At 44.6% G+C, this 26,605-nt stretch overlaps 1 protein-coding gene across 1 annotated transcript in view; it reads left to right on the forward strand.

Moving 5' to 3' along the window:
• The first annotated feature begins 138 nt into the window (after positions 1 to 138).
• Positions 139 to 26,605, forward strand: part of LOC8032725 (Golgi reassembly-stacking protein 2) — a 39,136-nt gene continuing 12,669 nt past the window's right edge. The window contains exons 1-6 of the mRNA XM_029967953.4: positions 139 to 366; positions 8,929 to 9,009; positions 9,644 to 9,847; positions 13,682 to 13,768; positions 14,643 to 14,773; positions 18,617 to 18,728. Coding sequence (XP_029823813.2) covers positions 304 to 366; positions 8,929 to 9,009; positions 9,644 to 9,847; positions 13,682 to 13,768; positions 14,643 to 14,773; positions 18,617 to 18,728 — 678 coding nt within the window. The 5' untranslated portion in view covers positions 139 to 303. The remainder of the gene's footprint in view (positions 367 to 8,928; positions 9,010 to 9,643; positions 9,848 to 13,681; positions 13,769 to 14,642; positions 14,774 to 18,616; positions 18,729 to 26,605) is intronic.

Raw genomic sequence — 26,605 nt, forward strand, 5'->3', positions numbered from 1 at the left:
TCTCTGGGCGGCAATGCTTGGCGGCCTCTACTTCGCGGCCTTCCTTAAACGCCGCTAACCTAGGTGACGCAAGTTACCGCCCGTTACAAAGGGCGGTAACTTGTGCTACATTAGACACATCACAGAGTCGTGTATATACGGCTCTGAACATCCATCCATCCATCCATGCGTCCGACCTGTCGCGCCTGTCCCAGCGCCTCCTGCCTGTCCCTGTCCCCCTTGCCACGTAGGGGTACACGTTAGGAGCAGCTTAGCAATTGAATGTTGGCGAGTTTTTGTCCGATTTTAGGACATTAATATATAATGGGTGGATCTCAGAGTAGTGCTATTCCCGGAGGAGGCACCGAGGGATATCATGTACTCAGGGTGAGACCATTTGGTATTGTTTGGATGAAACCTCCGAAAGCCGGCTCTGCGTTGGCAGTAGCTGGCAGTTTGCGTGTCGCTGGTTGGGCATCGCTCGTCTTCGACCCAAGTTCGGCAGCGCGGGAGAAGACCAGGAATCTATCGCGTTAAACGTTGTACTAATGCGTGACGTCCCCGTTGCGCTTGTTTACTGCTGGAGAAACAGTTTACATAGGTACCAGTTTGTCAGCAGGCGCAGGAGAATAACAGCCGTTGGTATCATCCTGGTGAGCTTGTCGGCGATCTACGCAGAAGTACCCTGCCGGCTTAGTGAAATCCTTTGAAGGTCTGCTCACGTCTTACTCATGTGAGCAACTTCGCATCTGGTAGCCATTGTAACGCTTTCCTGATTAAATTGAGGTATAAAGCATTGCTGTGTAAACTAGTGGGTGTTTGGCGAATATGTGTGCTCTGCGCGACACTGTATACGAGCACGACAGAAGCACTTGGCACTTTACCCAGACGAGCACTCAGTTGTACCTCTAAGTTTGGCTCCCCGAATGAGCATTTTTTTCCACCGCACTAGTAGTTTTGATGGCAGCCTTTGAGTTGTAAGAGAAAATTAGTCAAAATAGGCGATCGGTTTGCCTGCACACTGTGTCGCACTCTGTACCATCTGTACATAGCTGTCGCGTGTATTTCACCTATTTAACTACTTACGTAGCTCCCTGCAGATTCTGGTGCGATATATCGAGCATCACCTTCGACCGTTTTTTCCACTTGAATTGCTCGAAGCACGACCATTTGACTGCACTACATTTATAATCCCGCTACTGTCTACTGCGGTTAATTTTGTCTTATCGGAGGATAGGGAGCTTTGCACGATTGAACGATTTTTGACGAATACATGAAGGTAAATAGATTAAGTCACTGCTGACTCGCAGCTGTGCTTTTTAATAAAGTATGTCATCCCTATGTAGAGGAATGTTTCACGAAACATTGACCAAATCGTTCCTGCGGAAACAATGCATCACTCAGACAAACGGTTGATGTTGTAGCGGTTTCTGCCAAAGGGCCTATTCAGCAATATTAATGATGTTTGCGATAATTAGGTGATGTGACGTCAAGCATACCCCTGCTAAATGTATCAGTGAAATTGTGACGTTGCATGATATCACCTGACATTGTGACATCGCATGAAGTGTTTCCCTGCTAAATCTGGCTGGCCACATAGTGCATACACCAGATTCGCTGCGAAAGCTCACCAGTCGTGGCTGTCGCCGTAAAAGACTAAATTTGGATGTGTTTCGGTTTCCTGTTGGCAGGCACGTAGCCAGAAGGGGGGGCCCCATGGGGCCTGGGCCCCCCCGAAATCTTCCAGTTTGCTGGGACCTCCTCTCCCCCCTCCCCCTCATACAGCATTTTGTCATGGGTGGCCCCCCCGAAACAAAATCCTGGCTACGTGCCTGCCTGTTGGAGGGCGTTTTTGCACTGACAATGTGCTTGCTTGCTTTGACCCCATGGCCAAAGCATCCAACTAACATGTGCCGCCAAGCATTCTTTGCATGACAGGGATGAACCCCTCAATTAGAACAATTATTCTTGCACTATCATTCAAACACCATAGCATTTCATTTCACTGGCATGTGCCACACTTTCTTTTTTCATACTGGGAGGAGAGGTGGTGGCTGAATGCTTTGGCCTTGAGGAACAGTAGTGCTGGCGCAAAGGTGCATTCTGACAGAAATCAAAAATTAACAATGCATTTTATATTGAGTGTTTTGTTTTTAAATCCTTTACATGCTGCACATGCCTCATATTTTTGTGAAGTGGGCTGATTTAGTGGTCTTCTATGATCTCCAGAAAGTTTTTAATCGAAACCATACCATTAAGTTTACTAATTAGCGAGTTCATTACTAAAAAGGAGTAACAAGCTAATTACACTGGAGGTTATTAATTTTGACTCTTTGGAAGGGACCAATACATCAACCTTTTTTTTTGTGTGATGTGTACTTTTCATGAGAACTATTTGACTGGTGTTCTGCGAAACAACCTGTACACATAAAAAAATGAATGCTGTTTGTGGGACCCAGCAAGGCGCTCATCTTTGGAATTGCCGAGGCGTTCTACACCACAAATTGACTTTTTTTTTTTTTTGTGGAGCATGATGGAAGAGGGGTGCTGACGCATCCTTCTGCAGTTTCTTCTGTGGCTAGTACCTGAACTGTTTTGCTTGCAAACTGATTTTTGTTCCTTCCCAGAATGCAGATGTCCTTGAGATTTGCACTGCAGTTACATGCCTGGCAATGTGCTGATAGATGTCCTGCTGCTATGCCCTTCACTGATGCTGCATGCTCCCTTGTTTGGTCATTGATGCAGCACCCCATTTTGCCGACCTACGCTTGCCACATGATGTGGGATGTACGACTCCCGTTTTGCACGGGTCGTTTTGCGGGGTTGTATTGCATGCTGTGGGTAGTGTGGTATTTCTCTTTTTGTGTTCCTCAAGGTTAACTCTGCGACACATGCTTTATTTGCCGCCGAGCTAAGAACCTGAACATCCTGTGTCCCAGCAATCTTTTTTAATCCGGGTTGTCCCATGAATGTAGGGAACGACGAAAATAATCCCTGGAGAAGGGGAACAAAAGGGACAAAGGACAAACACAAATCTTCAAACACAGCTAGGTAACTGGTGTGCGACCTCTGTGATGTTCCTTTGGTTTGTCACTCTATCTGCTCCCCCGGTACAGGTGGATTTGTCCTTCAATTTCTTGCAAATTGTTTCACAAAAAGCTCCCAGGCGACCATCCGAATTGCAGTGATATGATTCCTTCGTGTGCCATTTGCACCGAAGTGCTTCCTTGCTACATCCTGTTACATTTAATCAAAATGTGAGAAATTCACACCTACATTGTGCCAAAAGTTAATTTCACTTTAAGAATACAGAAACGAATAATTCAGGCGTCATTGCGCTAGCTGCCGGATTGTTCCAGTAAGCTTGCAGAAATTTTGAGAAGTTTTGGTAGGAAGAATTTAATATGAATTCTTCGTATCGAACGTGACTTAGTACTCTGAGGTTTCTTAATATTTCTCATTGTTTGTGGTCTGTTCGGGCGGTTTAATTAACTCTGTTCAGTGCGCTTCTCACTGTGAACTGGTGCACTGCAGAGAAGCTACGCCCGCATAGTAGACATCACAATCCTGCGTATGTTGCTTTGCCGCAGCGGAGTTTCATATTGAGGGTAAAGCACTTCTCCAGGGTGGAATGGTACACAATGGCGTGTCGGGGATTTGAATAAATAAATAGATAAGTAAATAGAAATTGGTGAATGCCGGTTTGTGAACAGTTATCATGCAGAAAAGTTTGCAAAATAAAACTCTGATTATTTTATATGATAGACTGTGACATCCTGACAAACTGCATGCATCATTGGTAGTGGCTTCTTTCTATTTATTCTTTTCAAATTCGAAATTTAAGGTTGTAAGTTGAATACTTTCAACTTACATATCGAAAAAGGGTTCATGCTTCTGTTGATTCAAAGTAATTGGGCTTTGCTGTATGTTTAACTATTATGTTTAGTTAACACCTCTAACTAGAACCCCAACTGTTTGTGGATGCAGTTAACAAAGTTTAAATTAGAATTATATTAACATTTTCTTGGGTATCAAAGCTTGGAATTAAGATGAACATGTTCAGCTAGATTTTGTAAGGCATTTTTCATTATAAATCTTTACATGCCATGAATGTGCATAACTAAACTACCCTTGAAATTTTAATATACTTCGCAATGGATGCTAAGAAGTGGTTGTACAGAAGTGGGAAGTCAAAGAAACACGGTGTTTTAGTTGAAGAGGCCTACAAATGAATCTTAACATAGTATTTGCAGTAGTATCAAAGGGAACACGGAGTACTCATGCTCCAAAAGTGATTTTTGCTGCTCCAAAAGGGACTTTTGGCTGCGTGAAAACATTCTCCAAAATTGCTCGACCCAATCACATCACTGAGATTGCGGGCTTCCCTTTAACTGGCAATTTACTTCTCAAAACTTCGTCCAACCTGCTGATGGCATGACTTCTTTAAGGCCGCAACTTATGCCTACACCGTGTTGGTAACATTTCTTTTTACTGTTTTGAAATGTCCTGATCCAGATGGCAGAAATCCTTTGCATGACCGTGTTTCATACCTCCAGCAGACATAGTTCAACTTGGAACTCCAGCACGAGGTCTAGGAACTTGATGGACTTTTCCACGGTTAGTTTAGGGGTGAAGAACAGTTCTGCGCAGCTTTCTTGGAAGCACCCCATGACTGTCTTTCTGTGTTCATTTCTTGCACCTTCTACGTTTGTGTTGCAAAGTATCAGGAAGTCATCCACACACCTGAAAATGGCCTTAATCCTCGTGTCAGCCATGTTCTTTCTGATGTATTTTCAACACGCTGCCAGGAACAGATTACAGAGGTGTTGAGCCACTTGAGATCCAATGCACACGCTCCTCTTGTGCAAAAACCTTCGGCCTTAATGTGTCACCACTGCCGCCATCAGATAAACACCAAGCAGCTTCAGGAAGCTGTCCAGATTCATCCCAGTCACATTCTGGAATGCTATGATGCCTTGCTCCTTGATGGCTGAATGAGAAATCGGCAAGAGGCTCGTGTGTGGTACCATATAGTACGCAACCTGGATGTCGATGGACAAGCCAGATGCAAAAGCAGATCCACTTCCTTGAAGAAGGCATTGTACGATGGTACTTGAAACATGTGCTGCATTCATTGTACCTGGGACAGGTGCTTTGCCAGAAAGGTTGACACGTGTGCTTGTTGTACCCCTTCTGACAAACTGCTGCGAAACAATATGCCAACCTTGTATGTCTTCGTTGAGAAAGAGATATCCAGGTGGCCCTCCTTCGTTCCTTTAATTTTTTTGCCTAGGCTGTTTAGGTAATTTTCCTCTAGTAACCTTGGTTCCTTTTCTGCTTTCGCTCTTGACATGGATAGAGTTTTAAACCATGGCAGCATAGGCTTTCTCTCCTTATGTCCCTGAACCAAGGACCACAAAACCATCTCCTTTGTCCGAGACATAAAGCTCAAGATCCCTGCTTCATAGCTCCTGCACCATAGAACCAAAGTCATACCTTGGTGTGCCTGGCAACTTTGGCTGGCTAGGCAATCAGTTCCCACATTGATCTGTGTTGTCTTTTCATCATGAACTCTGGATGCAACGTTTCGAATGAAGGAGACCTTGTCAGTGGGCTCGATCCATGGTGATAGCAGGGAGTGTATCAACCCCGAGCACACATAGTTGGCTCCATGTCTCTGACCTGAGAATCTGAAAATTCACATGGCGTGTTTTTGTGACGGTCTCATTATGCTGAAAAAGTGTGAAGTGTATGACATCATCCAAGGGGATCTTTTTGATAATATGTGACAGCATCCTTGCCCGACAGGTGGTGGTGGCGACTAAAAAGCCTAGAGCCTCTGGGTCAGATATCTGAAAACCAATAAAAGGTGTGCTCACATAACTAGAAACAATCGAGGCACTAGCCATAGAAGAAACTACAGAACGATGCATCAGCACCTCTTTCATTGCATTCCACGAAAAAGAAAAAAGTGTATCAAGGGTACATATCTCGTCTTTATCTTTCATAATTTTGTACAGAAATATTGAAGTCAAGCTTAAACACAGTATGTGCTACCAGTCGCATTGTGTAAGCCAAACCAACTTCTGGGAAAAACTCGGCAAAGCATACGGTGATTGTCATCTAAGATGGGGATAGGACAGTCTACGACTAAAATTCCGTTCCAGAGGACACAGTCAGTTTAGCTTTATTGATTTGCAAAACATGCAAAATGAGTGAACCAAAGGAATTTTTGTTTTATAGCAGTGAAAGACCTAGCCATTACAGCATTCAACAACCTTAGTGTGAGCATGTGCAGCTTTGCATATCTGAAGTGCTTCACATCCCCAAACAATTTGTAAACCCTGGAGATTGCATCCAACCTGCATGTATGTATGCTCCATGCAGCATTCTCTATCCCCATCCGATCTGTATTCACAAAATATGAACCTTCATGGACTGGTCTTGTTGTGGATACCTGCGGATATCCGCTGGGCTTTCTGCACAGGTATGCTTGTGCCCTGTGCCTATGGTGTAGCAATAGCTCGTTTAAAAGATGGCTTGGTAAGCACACATGCATTGTTTCCTATTTGTGGCCACTCTGGTATTCCATGTTGGGTGTGGTCCTTGTAAAGATTAAAAATTGTAATTGTCGTGCTTAATAAGATGTATCATATGGAGTTTTATACTCAAGAATCTCTGATGGAAGAATAAACTTAAAAGATAACTAAGTGAGAATACAAGCTTCGTTTAACACAAATATAACGGATACCGTAGCTCTTACGCTGAGCTTTTATATTGCGTTGTATATATTGTATTGTATTTTATATTGTATTGTATTAGATCTAAATGAAAAATTCACGGCTCTTTAGAACTTAAAATTCAAGTTAACATTGATAAAAGTAATTATTTCGGTGAGTCTTTGCCAAACTTCATATCTACTTCACCAGAAAAGTTTTGGCGTACAATATCTCCATATTCTATGGCATGTGATGTTTTTGAGGTTGACGGTAATCTAGCCTACAGAGAAAGTATTATCTCGGGCACATTTAATAAACACTTTACATTGGTTTTTACCCAAGGCAATGATGTCTTACTATGTTTTGATGCCCACTACCCTCCTACGCCTGATATTGTAATTACTGAACACGGTATATTGAATATGCTATTGAAACGTGATGTTAAAAAGTCTTCTGGGCCCGACAATATTCCAAATATATTTTTATCAAGGTCGCTGAATGGGTTTCAACATACGAGGGTCAGGTTCCAGATGACTGGAGAACTGCCAGTGTCAAATCTATTAATAAGAATGGGAACAAACAATGCATAGGGAAATACCGTCCAATTTCATCGACTTCAACTGCATGTAAACTTCTTGAACTTATAATATGTACTCATTTATCAGCATTCTTGGATAAGCATACCATTTTGTCTAAGCATTATCATGGATTCAGAAGAGGTTTTTCCACATGCAATCAATTAATTGAAACTATTCACAATTTTTCCTTGGCAATTAACAACCGAAAACAAAGAGATTCTATTTTTATGGATTTCTCGAAGGCATTCAATAAGGTTTACCATAAAAAGTTAATATACAAATTAGACAAAATATGTAAGAACACACAGTTAGTAAAATGAATCTCGGCATATCTCTCAAACAGTCGGCAGTGCATAGTTTTTGGTAAACATTGTTCTGACTCACTTTCTGTGGACTCTGGCGTTTCCCAGGGATCTGTACTGGGCCCTCTCCTTTTTTTGCTGTTTATTAATGACAGATGTTCCTGTAAAAATAAAATTGTACGCTGATGACTGCATCATGCACTCCAAAGTAGATAGTGCTTCGGATCAACTTCTATGATACAAAGCATTTCAAAATATTACGACATGGTGCATGGATTGGCAAATGACCATTAACTTTGATAAAACATTTTTTTTATATAAGAACTACTAACAGAAAACACCCTTTAAAGCTTGTTTACAATGTTAATAATATCCCCCTTTTAGAAGTCACACAATATAAATACCTTGAACTTTGGATTACTCATAATCTTACGTGGACAAAGCAAATCAATTATGTAACATCTAATGCTCTGCGGAAGTTATTCTTTCTTAGAAGAACGTTGAAACTTTCTCCCCCTTCCTTATGTCTTCTCACATATAAAACTATAGTCTATAGTCCTGCCAACATTTGATTATGCTGCAATCATTTGGGATCTTTTCACTGATTAACATTAGTACACTTGATCGAGTACAAAAAAAAGCCGCTCACTTTATTTATAATAACTTTGGGCATACTTCCGTAACCAAACTTTTAGCCTCAGCTAATTTGCTGTCCTTGTCTGAAAGAAATCGGCATTCTCAACTAAAATGTTTGTACCATGTTAATTAATGGCCATGATGAGGTAGACCTGTCCAATTTAATCACTTTCTCATCAGTAGATGCTACTCGACAAAGGTGTGCCCTAACAATAACTCATGTTCAATCATGTAATAATTGCTTCAAGTATTCCTTTTTCCCACAAACAGTAACTGAGTGGAATGACTTTGCTGAGAGAGTTATTATGCAGCGATCAATGTCATTATTCACATCTAATTTAAGTTAGCCCCTTTGGTACCGTATTTGTTCATCTGTACTATACCTTGTTTTGCATTTTTGTTCAAGTGTACTATAACTTGTTTCTATTTTTTGTTCTTTTTGCCATAATGTTGTATTTTTTTATTATTGTACCCACCAGCAAAAATCCCATTAAGGGATTGCAATATTAATAAATACATTTTTAGAGTGGCACTGGACAAGATAGCGAGTACATATTGTGTGGTGGACGGTGGGGGGGGGGGGGGGGGGGGGGGGGAGCATAGCAGAGGAATGGTAATGTGTCCAGTTGGAGTAAAACATTAGACTGAGTTTTGAGACACAGCGGAAGAGGCAGGGGTAAAACAAGCTTCGCAAAAGTACCCGTCTTTTGCCAGGTTCAGGAAAACTCTCCAGGGCACAAGGCAGGACTGGAAGCCTTCTTTGACTTCATTGTTGCCATTGGAAACACGCGTTTGGTGAGTTCCTCGGTCACTATTTCGATCAGTCTTTTTTTTTGCTAAAGCTGGAGAGCTTTTAAAAGTCATTGTAATGTTCCAGACTGATTTATTGAACTATGGAAATCACAAGTATTGTGTTGCTTTCTCAATCAGTGTATTGATGTTCAGTCTCCTGTAGCCTCTTGTACAGAGTTCAGATGTGCCATCACAGCCTCTCTGTAACAGAATCTAAACTGAAGTTCCCGTTCGAGATTTGGCAGTTTCCACCATTCTATGCATGACCTATACTTGGCGACAACATATCTTGGCAATGCAGTGGAAGTTGAGGAGAGCCCGTTCACAGCCTTATCCATCGCTCAAAATGGGATAGGGAACTCTTGCCTGTACCCTCCACTGCATTGCCAAGAAAAGTTGTCGCCAAGTATAGTTTGGAAAGAAATTTGGGGCGCTGTGCTGAGCCCCCAAGAATGCGAAAAGCACTGTGCTCAGAGAAATCTTAAAATTGTTTTCAGTGTCCTTTTAGCAATCTGTCGGTGTTTGTGATGCTGAGAACTTTCAGTGTATGATTGTTGGTCGAGCACAAATTTGTGCTTTACTCAGTTTGTCTCTAAAGCTGTCGAGCCTCCCTCTGACTGACATATGGCTCCTTCAGAATCAGGACAATGACGTCCTCAAAGACATCCTGAAGGCGAGCATAGAGAAGCCTGTGGCGATGACCGTCTACAGCAGCAAGACGCAGATGGTGCGGGATGTGGAGATTGTGCCCTCGTCCATGTGGGGAGGCCACGGCCTGCTCGGGGTTAGCATCCGCTTCTGCTCCTTCGAGGGGGCCAATGAGAACGTCTGGCACGTCCTGGTGAGTGTGTACCGCTTTTGGGGGGGGGGGGGGGGGGAGGGGGGAGGGAGGGGAGGGGGGAGGGAGGGGAGGGGGGAGGGAGGGAGAGAGGGGGGGGAGGGGGGAGGGGGGAGGGAGGGGTGCTTTGTGTTGGTCTAGATCAGCTCACAACAGTCATTTTGGTTATGCAAAATGTGCTCGTCGTACCTACACTAGTTTGTCATAAGCAGACTAACATTTGCGAGGGGGTAAGCCTATTTCCTAGAGCCACTCTTTAGCTGCCAGAGTAATGTGATGCGCGAGTTTCCTTGTTCTGCCCTTCGCCAGGATAGTGCGTTACCCTGGAGACGGTCCGAGCTGGCTTGGTATCCATGACAGCCAACCACACCAAGAATCACCGAGGGCCTTTCGGATGTAGGCGTAGTCTGATCCTCTGACCTCCCAACAATGCTCCCTTTCTGACACACAGAGTTTGCAGAGGATCCTCAAACTCCTCTTTGTCTAAATTCAATTATCTGTGCTTATGATCACACCACCACATCGCATCTAAACTAAAATCAGCTAGTTCAAATGAGTGGAGAGATTGAATTCATAAAATAGCTGCCGGGAACCACTAGCAATCCTGTTAGCATAATGATTTCCAGGACAAAAATGGAGATTACTGTTGCTGCTTCGGGTGTTGTGTGCCCAGTACCTACGCCTAATGTTTTCATTTTGGCCACTAAAGCTGCCTTACGCTGTGGCTGTGGATAAGCCTTGTTTCAAATTCATTGTTTTCCACATATCTGTTTATTACAAATTGGGCTATAAACACATGGGTGGTTGCACTAACGGAGAAAAGAACTTGGAATTGTTGGGGTACGTTTGGTGGTCCTTGAAAACTTAGGCTCTTTCTCAGGAGATTTAACTTATCCCATAGCTCAAGCAGGGCTAAGTCATTATTTACCTGCTGGTTTCGTTTGAACTGTGTGCAATTGTTGCACAATTCAAGAATTGGGCAAGAATTGTGCATCGAAATTTATTCTGACTCGAAAAAGAACCTCATATGGAAGCTTGGTAGTTTTTCTTTTTTGGTGTTGTTTGTCTTGGACAGCTTTTGGTTCATCGAATGAGTCACCATATTCGGTGAAAATCATAAGGAAATATCTGAAGATGCGAGTGAGAAGGGGAGGGTCTGCCATGATAGTATGTGTAGGGTCTGGCATTTTTAGTGGGTTTGTTTTTAGAAGGAAGCAGGCAGCTGTTTGCACCTAGTTTGGTAGCCAAAATTTTTTTAGCCGATTCAACATTTTTTACCTTTATGTTCTGTTCTACGGGGGTGATTAAAAAGGTATCCACACTGTGGCTGTAGAATTTATCCACAACTCTGGCTATAGTACCCAACTCTGTTGTGGATTTTTGTATAGACAGAGCGTTGGGGGTGGTTTCGCAAATGATTTGCCGCATCATCCACTGTCACTTATCTATCCGACAGAGTCGGTTCACAGTCACTCTCAATGTTATCATCAGTCGTGGACGGGCATCCGGTTCTTTCTTCATGGCTGACACTTGTGCGTCCTTCCCTGACTTCTGTATCCATTAAAATTTACTTCTTTGCACAAAAGAAGAACAAAAAGAAAACAGTTTATGTTGCTTACAAAGTCTTCAGTAAATATTTGCACCAGACACACCCCCAGACCACAAAAAGCTGATCACTGCATGCTGCTCTTTCATGCAAATCACAAGTGGAGCAGCCATTGTTTCTTGCACCACAGTCACAGCTCAACTGATGTAACACGTTAGAACCTGCGCAACCAAGTGCCTAGCAGTGACTGAAGAAACAGCTACCTCGTACAAAAAAAAGCTGATGAGACAATGTACCCAACAGAAGTGTTAAGATAACCTGAGTGCAGATTATGCTCTTACAATGATCTGCCGATTTTGTGGCTCTTCATAATTTTGCAGTGCCATGAGTTTCACACTCCAGGAAAAAAAGCAAGGTTTTATATGAAAGCCTCTCTTTTTATACAATAACAGCGTGCGCACCTGACTTGTCGATACTGTTTGACTTCATTTTTCCAGTCAATTAAGAGCTGGTACGAGACTGCCGGTACACTTGAAATAGAAAGGACGGTTATGTTTTAAGTGCACGGCAGTTGCAAACCTACTCTTCGGTGAACGTTGTGGGAGATGAGGGCGGAAGACTGTCGGCTCTCTAGGACGGACAACCGGGCAGTACAGTAAACCGATTCGCTGTCTTCTCGTTGTGCTGTGTCACTCCTTGGGAGACAAGCAGAGCACAGATCGATCCGGCGGCAATTACTATATAGCGACCCCACATCGTGTGGAGTTATACACTATCGACAGTGTAAGTGCGCAAGCTACTGTACTCTTGACCTTGCATTTGGAGTTGTCAGCAATGGTCTGTTCTTTCCGCTGCCCTCCGATGTGTGGCAATGACAAATATTTGCTTTCTGGCTTGGCTGATTTTAGGGTTTTTTTTATTTCATACAGTTGCTTTCTATCTCTCTATCATTAAGTTACTCTTAAAAAAAAAAAAATGCTTGGACTGACAGAAAAAAAAAAATGAAGAAAAGAATGACTTTAACCACAATCAGGATATGTACTAGAACCAGAAAAATTCCAAGCGGATATTTTCCGAGCCACCTTTTTCTTTCTTTCACGGGAAAAACGGACCAACCTCCTCCTTACCTCCTCTCTGCTGGCTTACCATCCTCTCCCAGTTATGCGTGAGGCAGAGTGAAAAAAGAAAAAACGTGCGAGCGGTTCTAGCGACAATGTTGCTAGTGTTAACCAAATACTTTACTGGGGGGAACACAGGCCCTTTCCGTGAATGCAATAGGCTCAGCACAGACAGGATCTGGGACGTTTGAATGGCTGGGTGTGTCGCAGGGTCGTGGATTTTCCCTTTTAACAGACCGGTTACCGACGCCATCTCTCGGGTCGGAGTCTTCGTTACCGGCCACCAATTTGCTGTGCGTGCCGTTCTGTTGCAGCGTCCTGGTCTTTTCTTAATGTAGAAAAAAACAACTTTAAAATGACCTTTTATTGAATTACCAGGTATGTATACGCAGTGGGCGCTCAATGTCTTGTTTGGTTCCACCAACTTTGAACTGGGCACAACGTCTGTTACTAGCATAGGCAACTTGTAACCAACTCTATAAATGGATGTAACAGTTAAATACTTGAGCGGGTTTTCGAAATTTCTTAAGCAACTTTGAAGGTGCCGGAGACATCAATTATTGCGAGGGTGTCAATGAGTTTAATTAGACATAATCACGCTTTACATCAATGCTTTAGCAAGCAGATAAAGATTTAGATATTTGATAATGTGACAATTGTCAGAGACGGTCAGAAAAATGCTTGAGTCATCACCTGGTTCCACTCGTGCCGTGTACTTTCCGTTTACATCAGTGTTGGGGCATCGCATTGTGGTTGCTGCTTGCGTCGGCGTTCCCCGGCTTTCTTAAATCTGGGTTGTTGAGCTCCCGCATGATCCGGAGAGAGCGGAGGCGGTCAGAAAGAGCAAACAGAAGTCGGTGGCCGGAGCAGCTGGAGCAGTACAAGCCACGAGGGGAGGCTTCGGCGCTGCCATTGCTCTGTCTAATGCAAATGAGCGGTGTGACCTTTATTTCCCCTAGTGAAGTATTTGCATTAACTGTATAGAGAAGGCTACCTCATAACGAGTGATTTCCTGCTTTGCAAAACCAATTGCATAGTACTGCAACACGGTGGTATACTGAGTCTTGGTGTATCCGACGTATACCGTCGTCAGAGTTGGCCTTGTTGTGGCTTAGGTTTCTGAGGTAGCACTGACGCTCCTGAGTAGCTCTGGGATTGTCTTCTTTCCCTTAGGACGTCAGTCCCCAATCTCCGGCGGAAGCTGCAGGACTGAGGCCCTACGGTGACTACATCATCGGATCTGACTCTGTGCTACATGAGGTGCTGTTTCCTGGTTTTCCTCAACATAGATTTGGATTCGAAATGGGCTAACACTCAGTTCAGCACATGCTTCTACTTTGCCTGTGTGAAATTTGGAATCTATCTTTCTTCGTCTTTTATGGGCACTGGTAGGCTTGTCCAGTTGTTCGCTTTACGAGCAATTGGACAGAGTTTATGAAGTTGAAAGGTTTACGAGGTCTCGTGTTTTTATTACAGTACCCGAAGAGCGTAAGCATTTTGTTTGGCTTTTAGATTTTGGAGTAATATTTTATCTCTGTTTGCAAGATACAGTGCTAACAAAACTGATATGGAACGCAATAACAGTGTCTTATTTAATGGGAGCACTATCCTGGCAACAGCCAAAGAAGTGCTTTATGACGTAGTGCTCAGTGGACAGCCCAAGCAGGGGGGCTGCTCGATCGAGGCCGAAATCGCAACTGAACCGGGGACGACGCAACGATTTTACCTGCTGGGCGATCTACATTTTTTGCCATATCCCCCTCCCCCTCAATGCAGAGGTGACTGTCGAAATTGTGGTGTCCACATTTCAACCGCGATGCTGACCTGGAGCAAGCGCTTCCTCTGCTTGGCTGTTCCATTAAGCGCTCTGTTACACAGCCCATTGTTCGGTATCTGCCGGGGTAGCACTGACATGAGATCAGATACAGTTGGCGTGTTACACGGAAGTTCAGTCAGCACTGTACCTTTTCATCTCATTTAAAAATGTGGCTTGAGAAGGGTTCTGGCAAGGCTTATGATAGGTGTCTGGACAGTCTCTGGATCTTAGTCCTGAAACACTTTTGCAGTGGTTCTAGGTTGTTTTATTATTATTTTTGTCTTTTTTTTTTTGCAATGACCTTGTTGTGCATTGCAGTCTGAAGACCTGTTCACCCTGATTGATGCCCACGAAGGCCGTCCACTGAAGTTGTATGTCTACAACACGGACTCGGACAGCTGCCGAGAGCTCAGCATCACCCCCAACAAGGCCTGGGGAGGAGACGGCAGGTGAGGCGACGAGCTGCGATGCCCGTCTGACGTTCCAGCTGACCTCCTAAAAGCTGGCAGTCTGCCAGTGCCCAAGTGCTGCTTGGGAGAGGCACCACCACACTGTGCTCTTTGCTGCACTTTTTGTGGCTCGGGCATTGATCGAGAAGCTTTACATGTATTACAGGTTATATCATCCGGTTTTTTTATTGGGAGAAGAGGCCCAAGTCCTGTTTGATGGTGTACTTGATTTTATTGCAAACACTGAATCTCCCTACATTAAGCTCTAGCATTATTTGTGAATAAATCCCGCAGGATCCAGATGTCGTCATCTTCAAAGGATCAGAACAGCTTCGATCATCATTTACCCAGTTACTCTAGCGTCGAATCATTTATTGAAGCAGTTGGGCGTGTTTTATGTCAGTTTGTGAGCTGACATTGGCGTGTCCCATACCAACATAACGTATGTCTGTGTACAAAAGAAAGACACATTTATATCATGCCACTAACATTTCACACCTTAACCCTTTGAGGGTCGCTGCCGAGCATGTATGGCGGCGATTACACATTCAAAAAAGTTCCCACCTAGACGCGAAACTGCGCACATCCCGAGAGGTGCTGATATGTTATGTCCTTGCAGAACTATAGGTGTTCTATTGACCGTTCCATTAGGGTCATAGCAGAGAGGGTAATAGAGAGAAAAAAAATGACCCCCCTCTCACCCCAGGTGTCGTCTGCTCCGCCGAGTGGGCTGTACCTAGCCTCCGGCTGGCGTGCAAACTCTGTTTAAAATCGCGTCATTTTGGAAATTTCAAGCGCAGGTGCGCAGATTTTGGTGTGCCAGTTATTGTGTAATACTATCTTAGATAAAAAAAAATATTAACAGGGTCCGATTGCGCTATTACCTGCGTGCAAATAAAACTTAAAAATAGAGAAAACTGTTTCAGATTGGACGGTTTCTCCGGCGAAAAGTAAATCTGGTTGCTGTACCTTTTTTACTATACAAAGTTCGTACGGGTGTAGGCCTTTAGCGACCATGAGTGCAAGTCTGAAGTAATAGATGAAAACGTGCTGTCCTGCCGCAATACACGCAGTAGTTGAGGGTAGTACTGCCGGCTGACTCAACTGCTATTTAAGCAACGGAAAAAAGATATGCTAGTTGATCATTTACCGAAATAGGACAGCAGACATCTATAGGCTGATTTTGGAGTAGCCATAACTATTCTAAGAACGCGAACCACTTCACAACGGCAGCCACGAGCGAGAGTTTGATGTTCCGTACAGCTTGCCGGTACAGCCCAAAGATGGAGAATAGCAACCTCCCGGTTTGTCGTCTGCTGGCGGAGTCGGGCGCGTGCCCTCTCTCTCGTTTTACCTTGCCGAACCTGCCGAACTTCCCGGATGTATGGAGAGGGCGCTGCTGTTGAACAAAATGGTGCCGCCCAGAGAGCGCTGAGTGGAATGGTCTATTGGCATGGTGTTTTGGTTTGCTGGGGATATTTATAGTTCTGAAATTGGACACTCCGTGTACGTGAGATGACCACATCACTTTGGTAGTGGCAATCCCCCGGCTTTTTCGGTTTAGACATCCAAAGCTTCTCGGAATTTGATTCAGAGGATAAAAGCTCATCATCCCAAGCTGTTTAAAGGAAAAACACTACCCCCCCCCCCCCCAAAAAAAAAGTTCTGCAAAAAAAGTTGATTTTAAAAAATGTCCTATATACATCCGTCAACATCTAGAGAGTATTCCCAGAAAGTTTCAATTGTTTACTGTGCATGGTTATTCGTTTATAAATTATTTTCATTCCACAAATGCTAAAGAAAAGTTACAGGTTCCAGCACTTTGAATAGGTTTTTCTCCAATCCACTTTTTGACATAAATCCCACCATAATAAAAGTATTGTTTCAGCATGAAACTATAGAGAGACTTGTTACTTGCGGCTTATATGCCAAAATTTTATGGTGCCGGTTAGTATGAACTCAGATTTTGCATTTTCGTGTTCCTTTTATTATAAAAAATTGTAATTAGCAAAACTTGGTAACCTGAAAATTGCATATTAAATTTCTTTTCATAGCAACCGGCGATGAGTATTCTAATATGCATTCCATCAAAAAAAGTATGTGGTTATCAACACCATTTCTCAACAATAAATTTATTGAGCAGATTCCATGCAAAGCTATTTTTTACTTAGTTCTGCAGGTATAAAAATTGGTTCGCAAGATTGAAAGTGCTTGAGCCTTTCAACCACCTGCAAATATCACACCGATTGAGTGGGCGGTTCAAAGGTTGACATTCCCAGGTAGTGTACCTCCTTAAAGGGGCCCTGCAATGACTTTTTTGCTAATTTTTAATTCTCACCGAACCCGAGCGCACTGAACGTAGTAACTTCCTGGAACTTTTTTTCCTCGAAATTCCCTTTATTTTAAAAGTTATAGGCAAATTAAAATTACAAAAATAAGCAAAAAATAACCTCCCTCATGACGTCCTTGGTTGCTTGAGAGTGACCGTGAACTAGAGGAGGCGTAGTGAGCTTATCGAGCGCTCACGGCTGCCGCACTCCGTGTCGACAGCGCGAGAGGGCGCCATTGAAGCGTGTTCTGGATAGGCTATATGCAGCGGGCAGCCAGAGCGGCTCTCATTGCATTTGCTGCGCGATTAAATACTAATTCGGCATGATACTTCATTGGCCACATACGACAGCAAACACGGGGTAAAGATCAGTTCACAATGGGAGCTACTTTGCGCTGCCATACCGCGAAACGGCCAAACCGCAAGACAAAGCTTCTCGCCGAAGGCCTTTGGAACGCTCGGAGCCGGTCGGATCCTTTTGACCAAACGACCACAGCGCCGCCGCGTACATCTGGGACCTTTCAGTGTCGGCGCCTGGTCCCACTACTCCTTTCTAGTATGCGCCGCCTTTTCCACCGCTTGGTGGCGGGTATGTCGACGGGTCATTTCTTGTTTCCGTACTTTATGAACTGCATTCGTTTCTTTTTTGATCTAAAATACTGAACCAAAACTACTTTTATAAATAATCTAAACGGATCGCGCCACTTACATTTTGTATTTCGACTAAAAAGAGGCTTTTAGTGGCTCTGACCAGTAGTAAGCCCGGGACCAAAGACGTCACATTTTGCGCGCTTTTGGTACCGCGGGTCACCCTCGTCGGTGGAGGAGGTTTCCGCGTCGTCCGGTTAAAATATGACGCACTGATATTTAGTTACTCTCTCCGTCCCCGCTGGCTTGCCCGAAACCCCAAGAGACGTGGAAACCGCAAAAAAGGTGGACGCTTAAATATGATGGCAGGGCCCCTTTAAATAATCTCCGGTTTGGGGTCTGAGACCGCCAGAATGTTGTGGAAGTGGACAGGAAGCAGACACACCAAAACAAAACAGTTTGGAAGAAAGGCGACAACTTTTTGCACTTAGTAATTCCATTTGATGCTTGTCAAAACAGACAGCTTACAAGCCCTTAGTGAGCTCCCATTATATAATTTAAAGAAAACCTGCACATTTATTAATTTTACCCTATCTTCGCGATAAAAAAAATAAAAAAAAAATGAAAAAAAATTAATTTTGATTATTGGGTATTCTTTTTCGAAAAAATACTTGACCTCGGAAGAGTTAATAGAATTTTTTGTTATATATCCCGACACACTGGTAACCAGGGGTTTGTGGAATTCGAAAATCATTGAATGAATAATGTGCTAGTTGTTCCTTTTGCCCACCCTGGTTATATGAAGGCAGCTAGTGGTCACACGGAATTGCCCTATTGTTGCCATAACTTTAGTACATTTAACTCGCTGTGGCTCAGGGAATGCTCGGGTTGACGTGATCCAAGGATCCCCACCGGGTTTCTTGCAGCTTGGGCTGTGGCATTGGATACGGCTACCTCCACCGCATTCCAACCAAGCCGGGCTCTGCAGCACCTGCATGGACACCCGGCAAGCATCCCAGTGAAGACGGCTTCTCTCCCGTAAGTTGTTTTCCGACAGAGCTTGAGGCTTTATCGGTGGAGCAACTCTAGGCATGGTCATTCCAATTTCCATCCTGTTTTTAGCAAAGGCAGAAAACAGTCACTGCATCTCCCATTTGGCTTGAGGTTGGGCAAAGTTTGAATGAAACAGAACATGTGCCCTCGCTTTTGCACTTTGTGGCATCAGTAACGGGTGGTCAGCATGCCTCCACCTGCAACGGGGCTCTACGAGAGTCCGGTTCGGGTTTGTTCTGTAAAGAAAAGACTTGCAACAGAATGTTTCATGTGGCTTTGTTGGCTTTGTTTGAAATGAACGAGGAGGGTTGGCATCAGTGATGCAATAAGACGAGCTGTTCGACTCTTGAAATTGCAGTGTGAACCCTGGCGTTACTAACGCAAAGCTGGCCTCCCTCCGATCTGCGAGGGTATACTGGCGTAAAATAGGTTTCTCTTGATTTGGGAGTTTTCGAGACAATAATTGCTACACAGTTACACAGCATGTAAACTGACGCTTTTAACTCTTTCCTGACCACGGGAAAAGTAGCAATTTTCAAGGGAGTCGTGCAACCGCTTTTATTTTCTGGACTGATTTGCGTATTTCTTTTAAAGGAATAGAGGTTTGTATAACGTGAAGATAAGATTTTAAAATTTTATTTTTTGAAAGTACAATATACGTGCCGAAGGACTATAAATGGCGAAAATTCTACAACTATGTCAAAGTAAACGACAAATAAAAAAAAAATTCAGAATATACAAAACAGAATAGCCCCACACCCAGGGCTATTCTGAAAGTTATTGTACCGTAACTGACATTGTATATTTTTGGTTTGCGGAGAGTTATCCTCCATAACATGTGTGCGTAACATGCTGAAACCTAGTCCAACTAGGTTTCAGCATTAGCACTTGAGACGAAAACAATATTTCAGCCAGACACCAAAGATGGTGTCTGGCATTAAAAAGGGAAAAAGTGGTTGCTTTCAGTAAAACTAAAATGAAGACGATATCTAATTGACTAATGACAAGGCAGCTTACAAATAATTGTTGTGGGTCGGTTCATTTTTTTGGAAGCCCAGTTTAACCTAGCGCACCCGGACATCTTTGTAACGACTTCTTACTGTCGCTCCATACGCCCTGAAAAGTGGACCTGCACCGTAATTTTGTATAAGTATGACCAAACCTTTTTTTGTTGCCCATTCCTGTCGAAGACCGGACTCCGGTTAAAACGTCGAAAATAAAGCTTCCGTTGTTCTACGGAGGGACCTCTACTTTGTCATATATAATATATATAGGTGAAGTCAGAGTGGTGAATGGGTCGAAACACGTCGAAAACGAAGAGTGAGTTGATGCCAGGGACAGGCTTTAAACAACGGTTTCGAGGGGGTCCTGCAAAGTTCTAAGTCCCAGCTTCTGAACATCCGCAGTTGAGAACAACGAGAAATCAGTAGCAGGCCTATTGTATGCACGAAAAGTTGCTACCTTGGCATGTGACGCAACTTCAATCTCTTGGCCGACTGACGGACGTAAACGCACATAGTACAGAGCATAACAAACCTTACACAGTGATGGAAGTGCCATTTGACCTTTTGGAGCAGGCCTTGTAGCAGGCAAAATGTTGTTTTGGAGCAGGTAGTGGCCCTTTTGGAGCAGGGTCCGGCATATGCTGGCATATTACTTGAAAATGAAATAATGCTGCATTGCTTTATAAAGCCCATCTCTATTATTGGAACACAGCGCCTGTCACCTTTTTAAGACAGGATATATAAAATTCAACAAAGTAAACTAAAAAAAAACATTTTTTAAATAAAGTTTATCTGCTTGTCAGATAAAAAAAATACAATTATATATGTCACACTGAGTTCTGATGGTACAGGATATTTAGTTTTATCAGCCTGCACTTCTTTTTAAAGTATCTGCAGCAGCATCTAACGACCCTCACCGTTGTGGAATGTTTTAGTTCAGATTAGAGTTGTCTTTCGGGCAGCAGCTTCAAATATTGCGGTATCTGAAATTTGCTTCAAAAATTCCGATTCATTTTCGATGTGCTGGCGAAGTCACGATCGGATCACGGCGAGTTAACCCGTTGAGTGCGCTCCTTGGCATGCACCGACGCGCTGCAGAGAAGCAACACCCGCAGAGCAGACACCGCAGTCGCGCGAGTCGCGCGGTGCTTTATGCCCCGAAAAGGACAGTGAGGCTTTACCAGCACTACATCCAGAGTTTGGTGCAACTCAACTATACTTTGTTTCAGCTTCGGTGCTAGCGCAGCCAAAGCTACAAGCGCGCGCATGGAGCCCGTAACGGTGCCCACACTGCATGAGCCCGCGCGCGAGTCAGGAATGCATAGAGCATTGGGCTCGCGCTAGCTTTGACTTTGCTGGTAGCTAGCGCACGGGAACAGGGCGGGCCAACGTTGAAAACATCCACAAGCTCGGCCTTTTTTTTTTTCAATAGGCTGCTCAGTGGGATGGTTCTTCGCTTAGTCTCTGCGGCTTTGGTCTCAGATGTTGCTAACGTTGTTCCTTTCAATGATGATGATGATAATGCGCCCTCGCAGTTGCGGTTTGCGTAACAGTTGCGGAGCGGAAAATACCGCGGTACCACCACGCGCTCTGATAAGACTTCAATTTTTATATTTTATTGCTACATCTCATCTCGGCGCAGGCATGGTGCAATTCTTCGGTACAATGACAATTTGGCGCTACATGTAGCAGAATTGCGTCCTTGGCGCAATTTGGCGCAATTGGCGCAGCACTTCCATCACTGCTTACACACGTTGAAACATATAATGGATGTCCTTCAAGAAACATGCGGCGCTGCGGGGTGCTAAACGCCCCGCGGCGCCTTTCTTCCAAACTGTTTTGTTTTGGTGTCAGATCTCCCTGGACTGCTTCATTGGGGCTGTTCGACGGGGCTCCAAGGGCCATCCTCCCAGCTTCGCGCTGCCTTGTCTTAAGCTTAAGAAAGTTGTGAGTGGTCGATGGCAGATAAGTCACCCCATTCCCGAATGTGATTCCTGGAACCACCCCCATTTTCCACGGGCCCCTCATGGTCTCAAACCTGTTGAATGCCCAGAGAGATTTCCTTCCAAGAATCCATTTACCCCTCAGCCCGCCTGCAAAGTTGTTCCTCGTACAGTCCCAGATAGTTTGGCCCCTTCTGTATTTGCATTCCGAGATATTTGTATTTTTCAACCCAGTGGATTTCCTGCCCCTGTATTGTAAATTTCGACTCTGTATATACGTCTATAGTGCCCCATCTTATCACTGAACATTTCTCAGGGTTGAATTGTGGGGTTAGGACCTGAGTCCTAACCCCGCTTTTCCACAGGTGTCCAAAACGTCCTGAAGGCCCTGTGTGGTGTCGGCCAGGAGCAAGATGTCATCCACATAGAGGAGACCTGGTACACCTTGTTTAATCTGTTTTCCCATCTCTGTGTATGTCAGGTTAAAACCTTTGTTGGTTTGTTACAGACCCTGCTTTATTCCACTGATATAAGGCATAAACAGCAGTGGTGACGAAAGGCAGCCCTGTCGTAGTCCCCTTTCAAGCTCTGCCTTCTTCAATGTGTTTTGGACCCATTCGATAATACCCTGAATTCTCTGTATATTTCTCGCAGCAGTCCTATTGCTTCCTGCTCTCAACCTAGTTCCGCCAATTTTTTCCACAGTAATTCATGTTCCACTGAATCATAAGCTTTGGAGATATCAAAGAAGCCTGCACACAGGGCTGTTTTTTTAGGATAGCAATTTCTATACTCTGCCCCAGTAGAAAGTTTTTATCTTCCAACCTTCGTCCCTCCCTGAAGCCATTCTGGAGTTCTCCCAAAATGTGATCGTTCCCCGCCCATTATTGCATCCTTCGCCTAATGATCTTCATGAAAACTTTGTAACCTACTGGTGTGACGTTGATTGGACAGTAATTCTTCAGTGTCATTTTTCTCCTGACCCTTTGTAAATTAGTTTAATTTTTCCAATCTTTCATTCCTCTATGATTGTCTTCGTTTGTGTTATTTCATTGAAACTCAGTCTATGGTGTTTTTTTTTTTGTGAGGGTCAACGTCCCAAGCGGTTAGGAGGGAATCCAGGGAGCACGGGGCTAGGGAAGTGCCGCAGCTAGGGAAAAGAGAGAATTGGAGAGGGGGGACCAAGTTATTGGGAAACGGGGAGTGGGAGTTGTCCGACGAGGGCGGAGAGAGAGTCAGGTATGGTTTTGGATGTGGTGACAAATTAAGGGAGTGTTAACCCTAACATCTTTCTCCTAGCTTTTTGAGCACTGTAATTGGTACTTCGTCTAGCCCTGCTGCTGTCTGTCCACTTCTTCAGTGCCCTCATCAGCTGTCCTTGCATCACCGTGCCCGTTATCCTTTACCCTTCCTGTACCTGGCTTCCCTCCAGCTTGTCAGGTTTCCCTTTTGCTGCCCCTTCCATCGAGGTGTTGGTATCAAATTTATCTGTGCTCTCCTTTTGAAAGGTTCTCCTGATATACCGTTTTCGATAACGGGTAGGCAGTCTTGTCCTTCCAACAGTTCCTGTGCGTTTTCTTCTTTTAGTCATTGCCTGGTTCTTGTGGGTTGATATATTTTCTTTATATACCTCCAGTATTTCCTTGGGGCATTCTTGCCACTGGCCTTCATTCATGAAAGCTTTATCTACCTCCATGATTTTTCTCTGGATACCAATACTTCGCAGTGCCTCTACATCAATCTCCATGTCTTTTAGGTCCACATACAGACTCGGAGTCATAAGGCAATAGTCAGTAGTCAATATTTGTCCCCTCGCTGACCAAGTCATTCTTTCCCTGCATTTTGGGAGGCCGTTCACAATTAGGAAGTGATTGTCCCGTGCTAATGTTTCCAGCATTCGACCATTAGTACCCGTGTGGCCATCCAACTCTTCCAGGGGCCCTAATCTGGACACTTGGCGAAAAAGTCGGCGAGAAATCTGGCGGCTGTGATTGGCCGACGCCGCACTTGACCTTGGAGCCAGCCAATCATAGCCGTCAGATTTCTCGCCGTCTTTCTCGCCAAGTGTCCAGATTAGGTCCCAGGTGTGCATTCCAGTCTCCCAGGATTATGCATTCATGTGTTTTTTAAGAGAATTTTGATGTCCCCCCTCAGGCACTCTCACAGCTCCATATTCATGGGTGTTGCCTCTCTGCCTGTCCACATATAGACCATTCCAATAGCCACTTGTTTTCCCTGAATGCTGCCTGCTATCCATATCTGCTTTTTACATTGTGTCCTTGCCCGTTCCCAGTTACCATCCACCCTGACAAGGACCCCCACTCCTCCTCCCTTCCTTTCTCCTGAGGCTCTGTTTCATCCTTCCCAACACCATATCTTCATTTCTCGGGGGACATTCCTTGTCCCGTAGATGTATTTCCCCAACCCCTATTACTGAAATGCCCTCTTTGTCTATCGTTTTATATAGTTATTCCCATTTCCTGCTTGTTCTTGCCCCCCCCCCCATATTCGGGAAAGCAATTTTTGTTTTGTTATCCCTCTTTTTCCCGTTTTCCTCTATCTCTTGGTCAGTTTGCCCTTCTGTTTCTTAGTGTGGTCTACTGTTCTACCGGTATCCCCCCCCCTCCCTCCAATTTCCCGTTTCCGTTCTACCACCGTTGATAAGGTCCCTTCTCGTTTTGGGGCCCTATCTCTGCAGGACGTACGTGCCCCCGCAGATGGCTCATCCTCTGAAGGCGCTCCTCGAGTCTGTCCAGCATCGCCTCTTCTTTCCTTTGTTTGTCTGGCCAAAAAAATTCTGAATTCGGGTAGCTAGTGTCTGCCCCTTCTCCACTGTCCTCTCCAAGCCGTAGTGGCTGTCTTGTGTGTCTCCATCTGCACCTCCACTGTCCTCTTCCAGTGCCACTCTCGGTCCCAGATGTTGGCATATCTCCTTTGCCTTCCTATTCCACCGAGTGCACTTCCCTCTAAGTGCCTCCCCCTTGTCCTTAATTTCTGGCACCACATACACTACAAAGTGGTGGTGTGGGGCTCTGTGTGTCTAGTCTTTTAGCCATCTTCTCAGTGCCGCTGCTCCTTCTTTCACTGATTCCTCTCCTTGTATGTCCATCACTCCTGCATGCATGACCAGCAACCCATTCTCTGCTATAGTCCGTTGCAACTCTAGGAGGTAGGGTGAGGGTAAGACGGGCCGGGGAGGAGGAAGCAGACTGAACACTGGAAACCTCCTTCTCTCTTTAGCGTTCCGTCTGCTTCCTCTTCCCCGGCCCGTCTTACCCTCGCCCTATCTTCTTGAGTTGCAACAGACTATAACCATATTTTCTGACCGTTCTCTGCCTTCGTCAATGTCTCTCCCTAGATTGTATCTGTTTTGGTCGCAAACCTGCTTTGAATGTAGCTCTTTTCATCTGGAAGGCATTTGTATCTCCTACCACCAGAAGTCGTCTGTCCACCATTCTGCCTTCTTCTGGTCTTCTCAGTTGGTCATTCGAGTCTGTGTCTTGTTGCCTCCCATGAGTTGCTCTGTCATTCCTTCTTGGTCACTCTGCGCTTGCCCTTCCCTTGTCTGTCCCTGTTGCAATGTTGCTAGTGCACTCTCTCTCCCTGGATCGTTTTGTTCTTCTGGATCTGGAGACACCTTTTTTTTTTTTTCTGCGCTGTCCGTGCATTGTGTCTCCTGACCGTTGTCCCCGTCCGCTACCTCCACTCGAGTCTAAACGTCGGTTGTCCTGGCGCCCTCCGGCTGTGCTTCCTGTTGGCTGTTTATCCAGTGCCCTATCACTTCCCCCAACCTTTTCCTCTTGCCCACTTCCTCGTACACAGCTGCCTGCAGTTTCTCCTCCACTGCTCTTCGCTGTGTTCTCTCTTCTGGGAGCTTCGCCAACAGCCTATTTTCCATGGCCACTCTCTCCGCCCTTTCCTCCTCTATCTCCCTCCGCATCCCAAGTATCACGTTTCCCACGTGTCGTTGGACTTCCTCTTCCAGCAGACGTCTCCTCGCCTCATTCTCGAGGCACTCCGGGCATTCGTACGGTACTTTTCCCCGCCTTCTTGCAGGATTTAAACAAAGTCTCCCCGATATCCGCCCAGTTTCCACACCCTTGGCATTCCACTAAACTCGTGACCTGTTTTTTATTTGTCTTTGTTTTGTCCCCTTGTCAGGTTTTCTTTGCCTTTTCCCGAACGGACATGTTCGAGTTTTCAAGTATTCCTACCTTATGGGATCATTTACTCGCTGATCATGCTTGACACCTCCTTTACGAATGACCGGCGATGCCCGTTGAAGAATGAGACTCAAACACAGTTCCATGTTGGTAGTAGCAATGCACTTGCCGGCACACCGGCATGCAGCGGCATACCTGCACACCCATGAGCACACCAAGCGCACCACGTTTGAAGACAAAACTATCGCTAAACACTCAAATTTGACATACAAACATGAATACAAGAATGCTACTGATCTGATCTCTGTCACGTTGACGATGGGACTAGCCATCTTATACTGAGTATTGGAGTTTTGGTTTTTGGTTTCGATTGTAACGCGCATGTAGTTTTAGAGACCGATCTTGGCAAAGAAAAGTGTGCGTTAGAATGCTACTGATCTGATCTCTGTGACGATGGCAATGGGCGTAACCACCTTATTGGAGTTTCGGTTTTTGGTTTAGATTATAACGCACATGTAGTTTTGGATACCGATTGTGGCGAAAAAAAGTCTGCGTTACAATCGTGCGAACATGGAATCTAGAATTGGGGGTAGATCTATAATAACTGCCAAGGGATGTCAGCCTACACAAGTAAAGAAAATTTCTCAGCCCGTCGGGCTAACCCAGGTACTGCCGTGTGCCAGCCTCTGCTCCTATCACACTTGCCCCAAAACTGTAAAGCTTGACATGTGCTGTGAAGCGGTGCACGATTT

Source organism: Ixodes scapularis, unplaced genomic scaffold (genome assembly GCF_016920785.2).
Source record: "Ixodes scapularis isolate PalLabHiFi unplaced genomic scaffold, ASM1692078v2 PGA_scaffold9__187_contigs__length_104089568, whole genome shotgun sequence".
In the NCBI taxonomy this organism is placed as follows: domain Eukaryota; kingdom Metazoa; phylum Arthropoda; class Arachnida; order Ixodida; family Ixodidae; genus Ixodes; species Ixodes scapularis.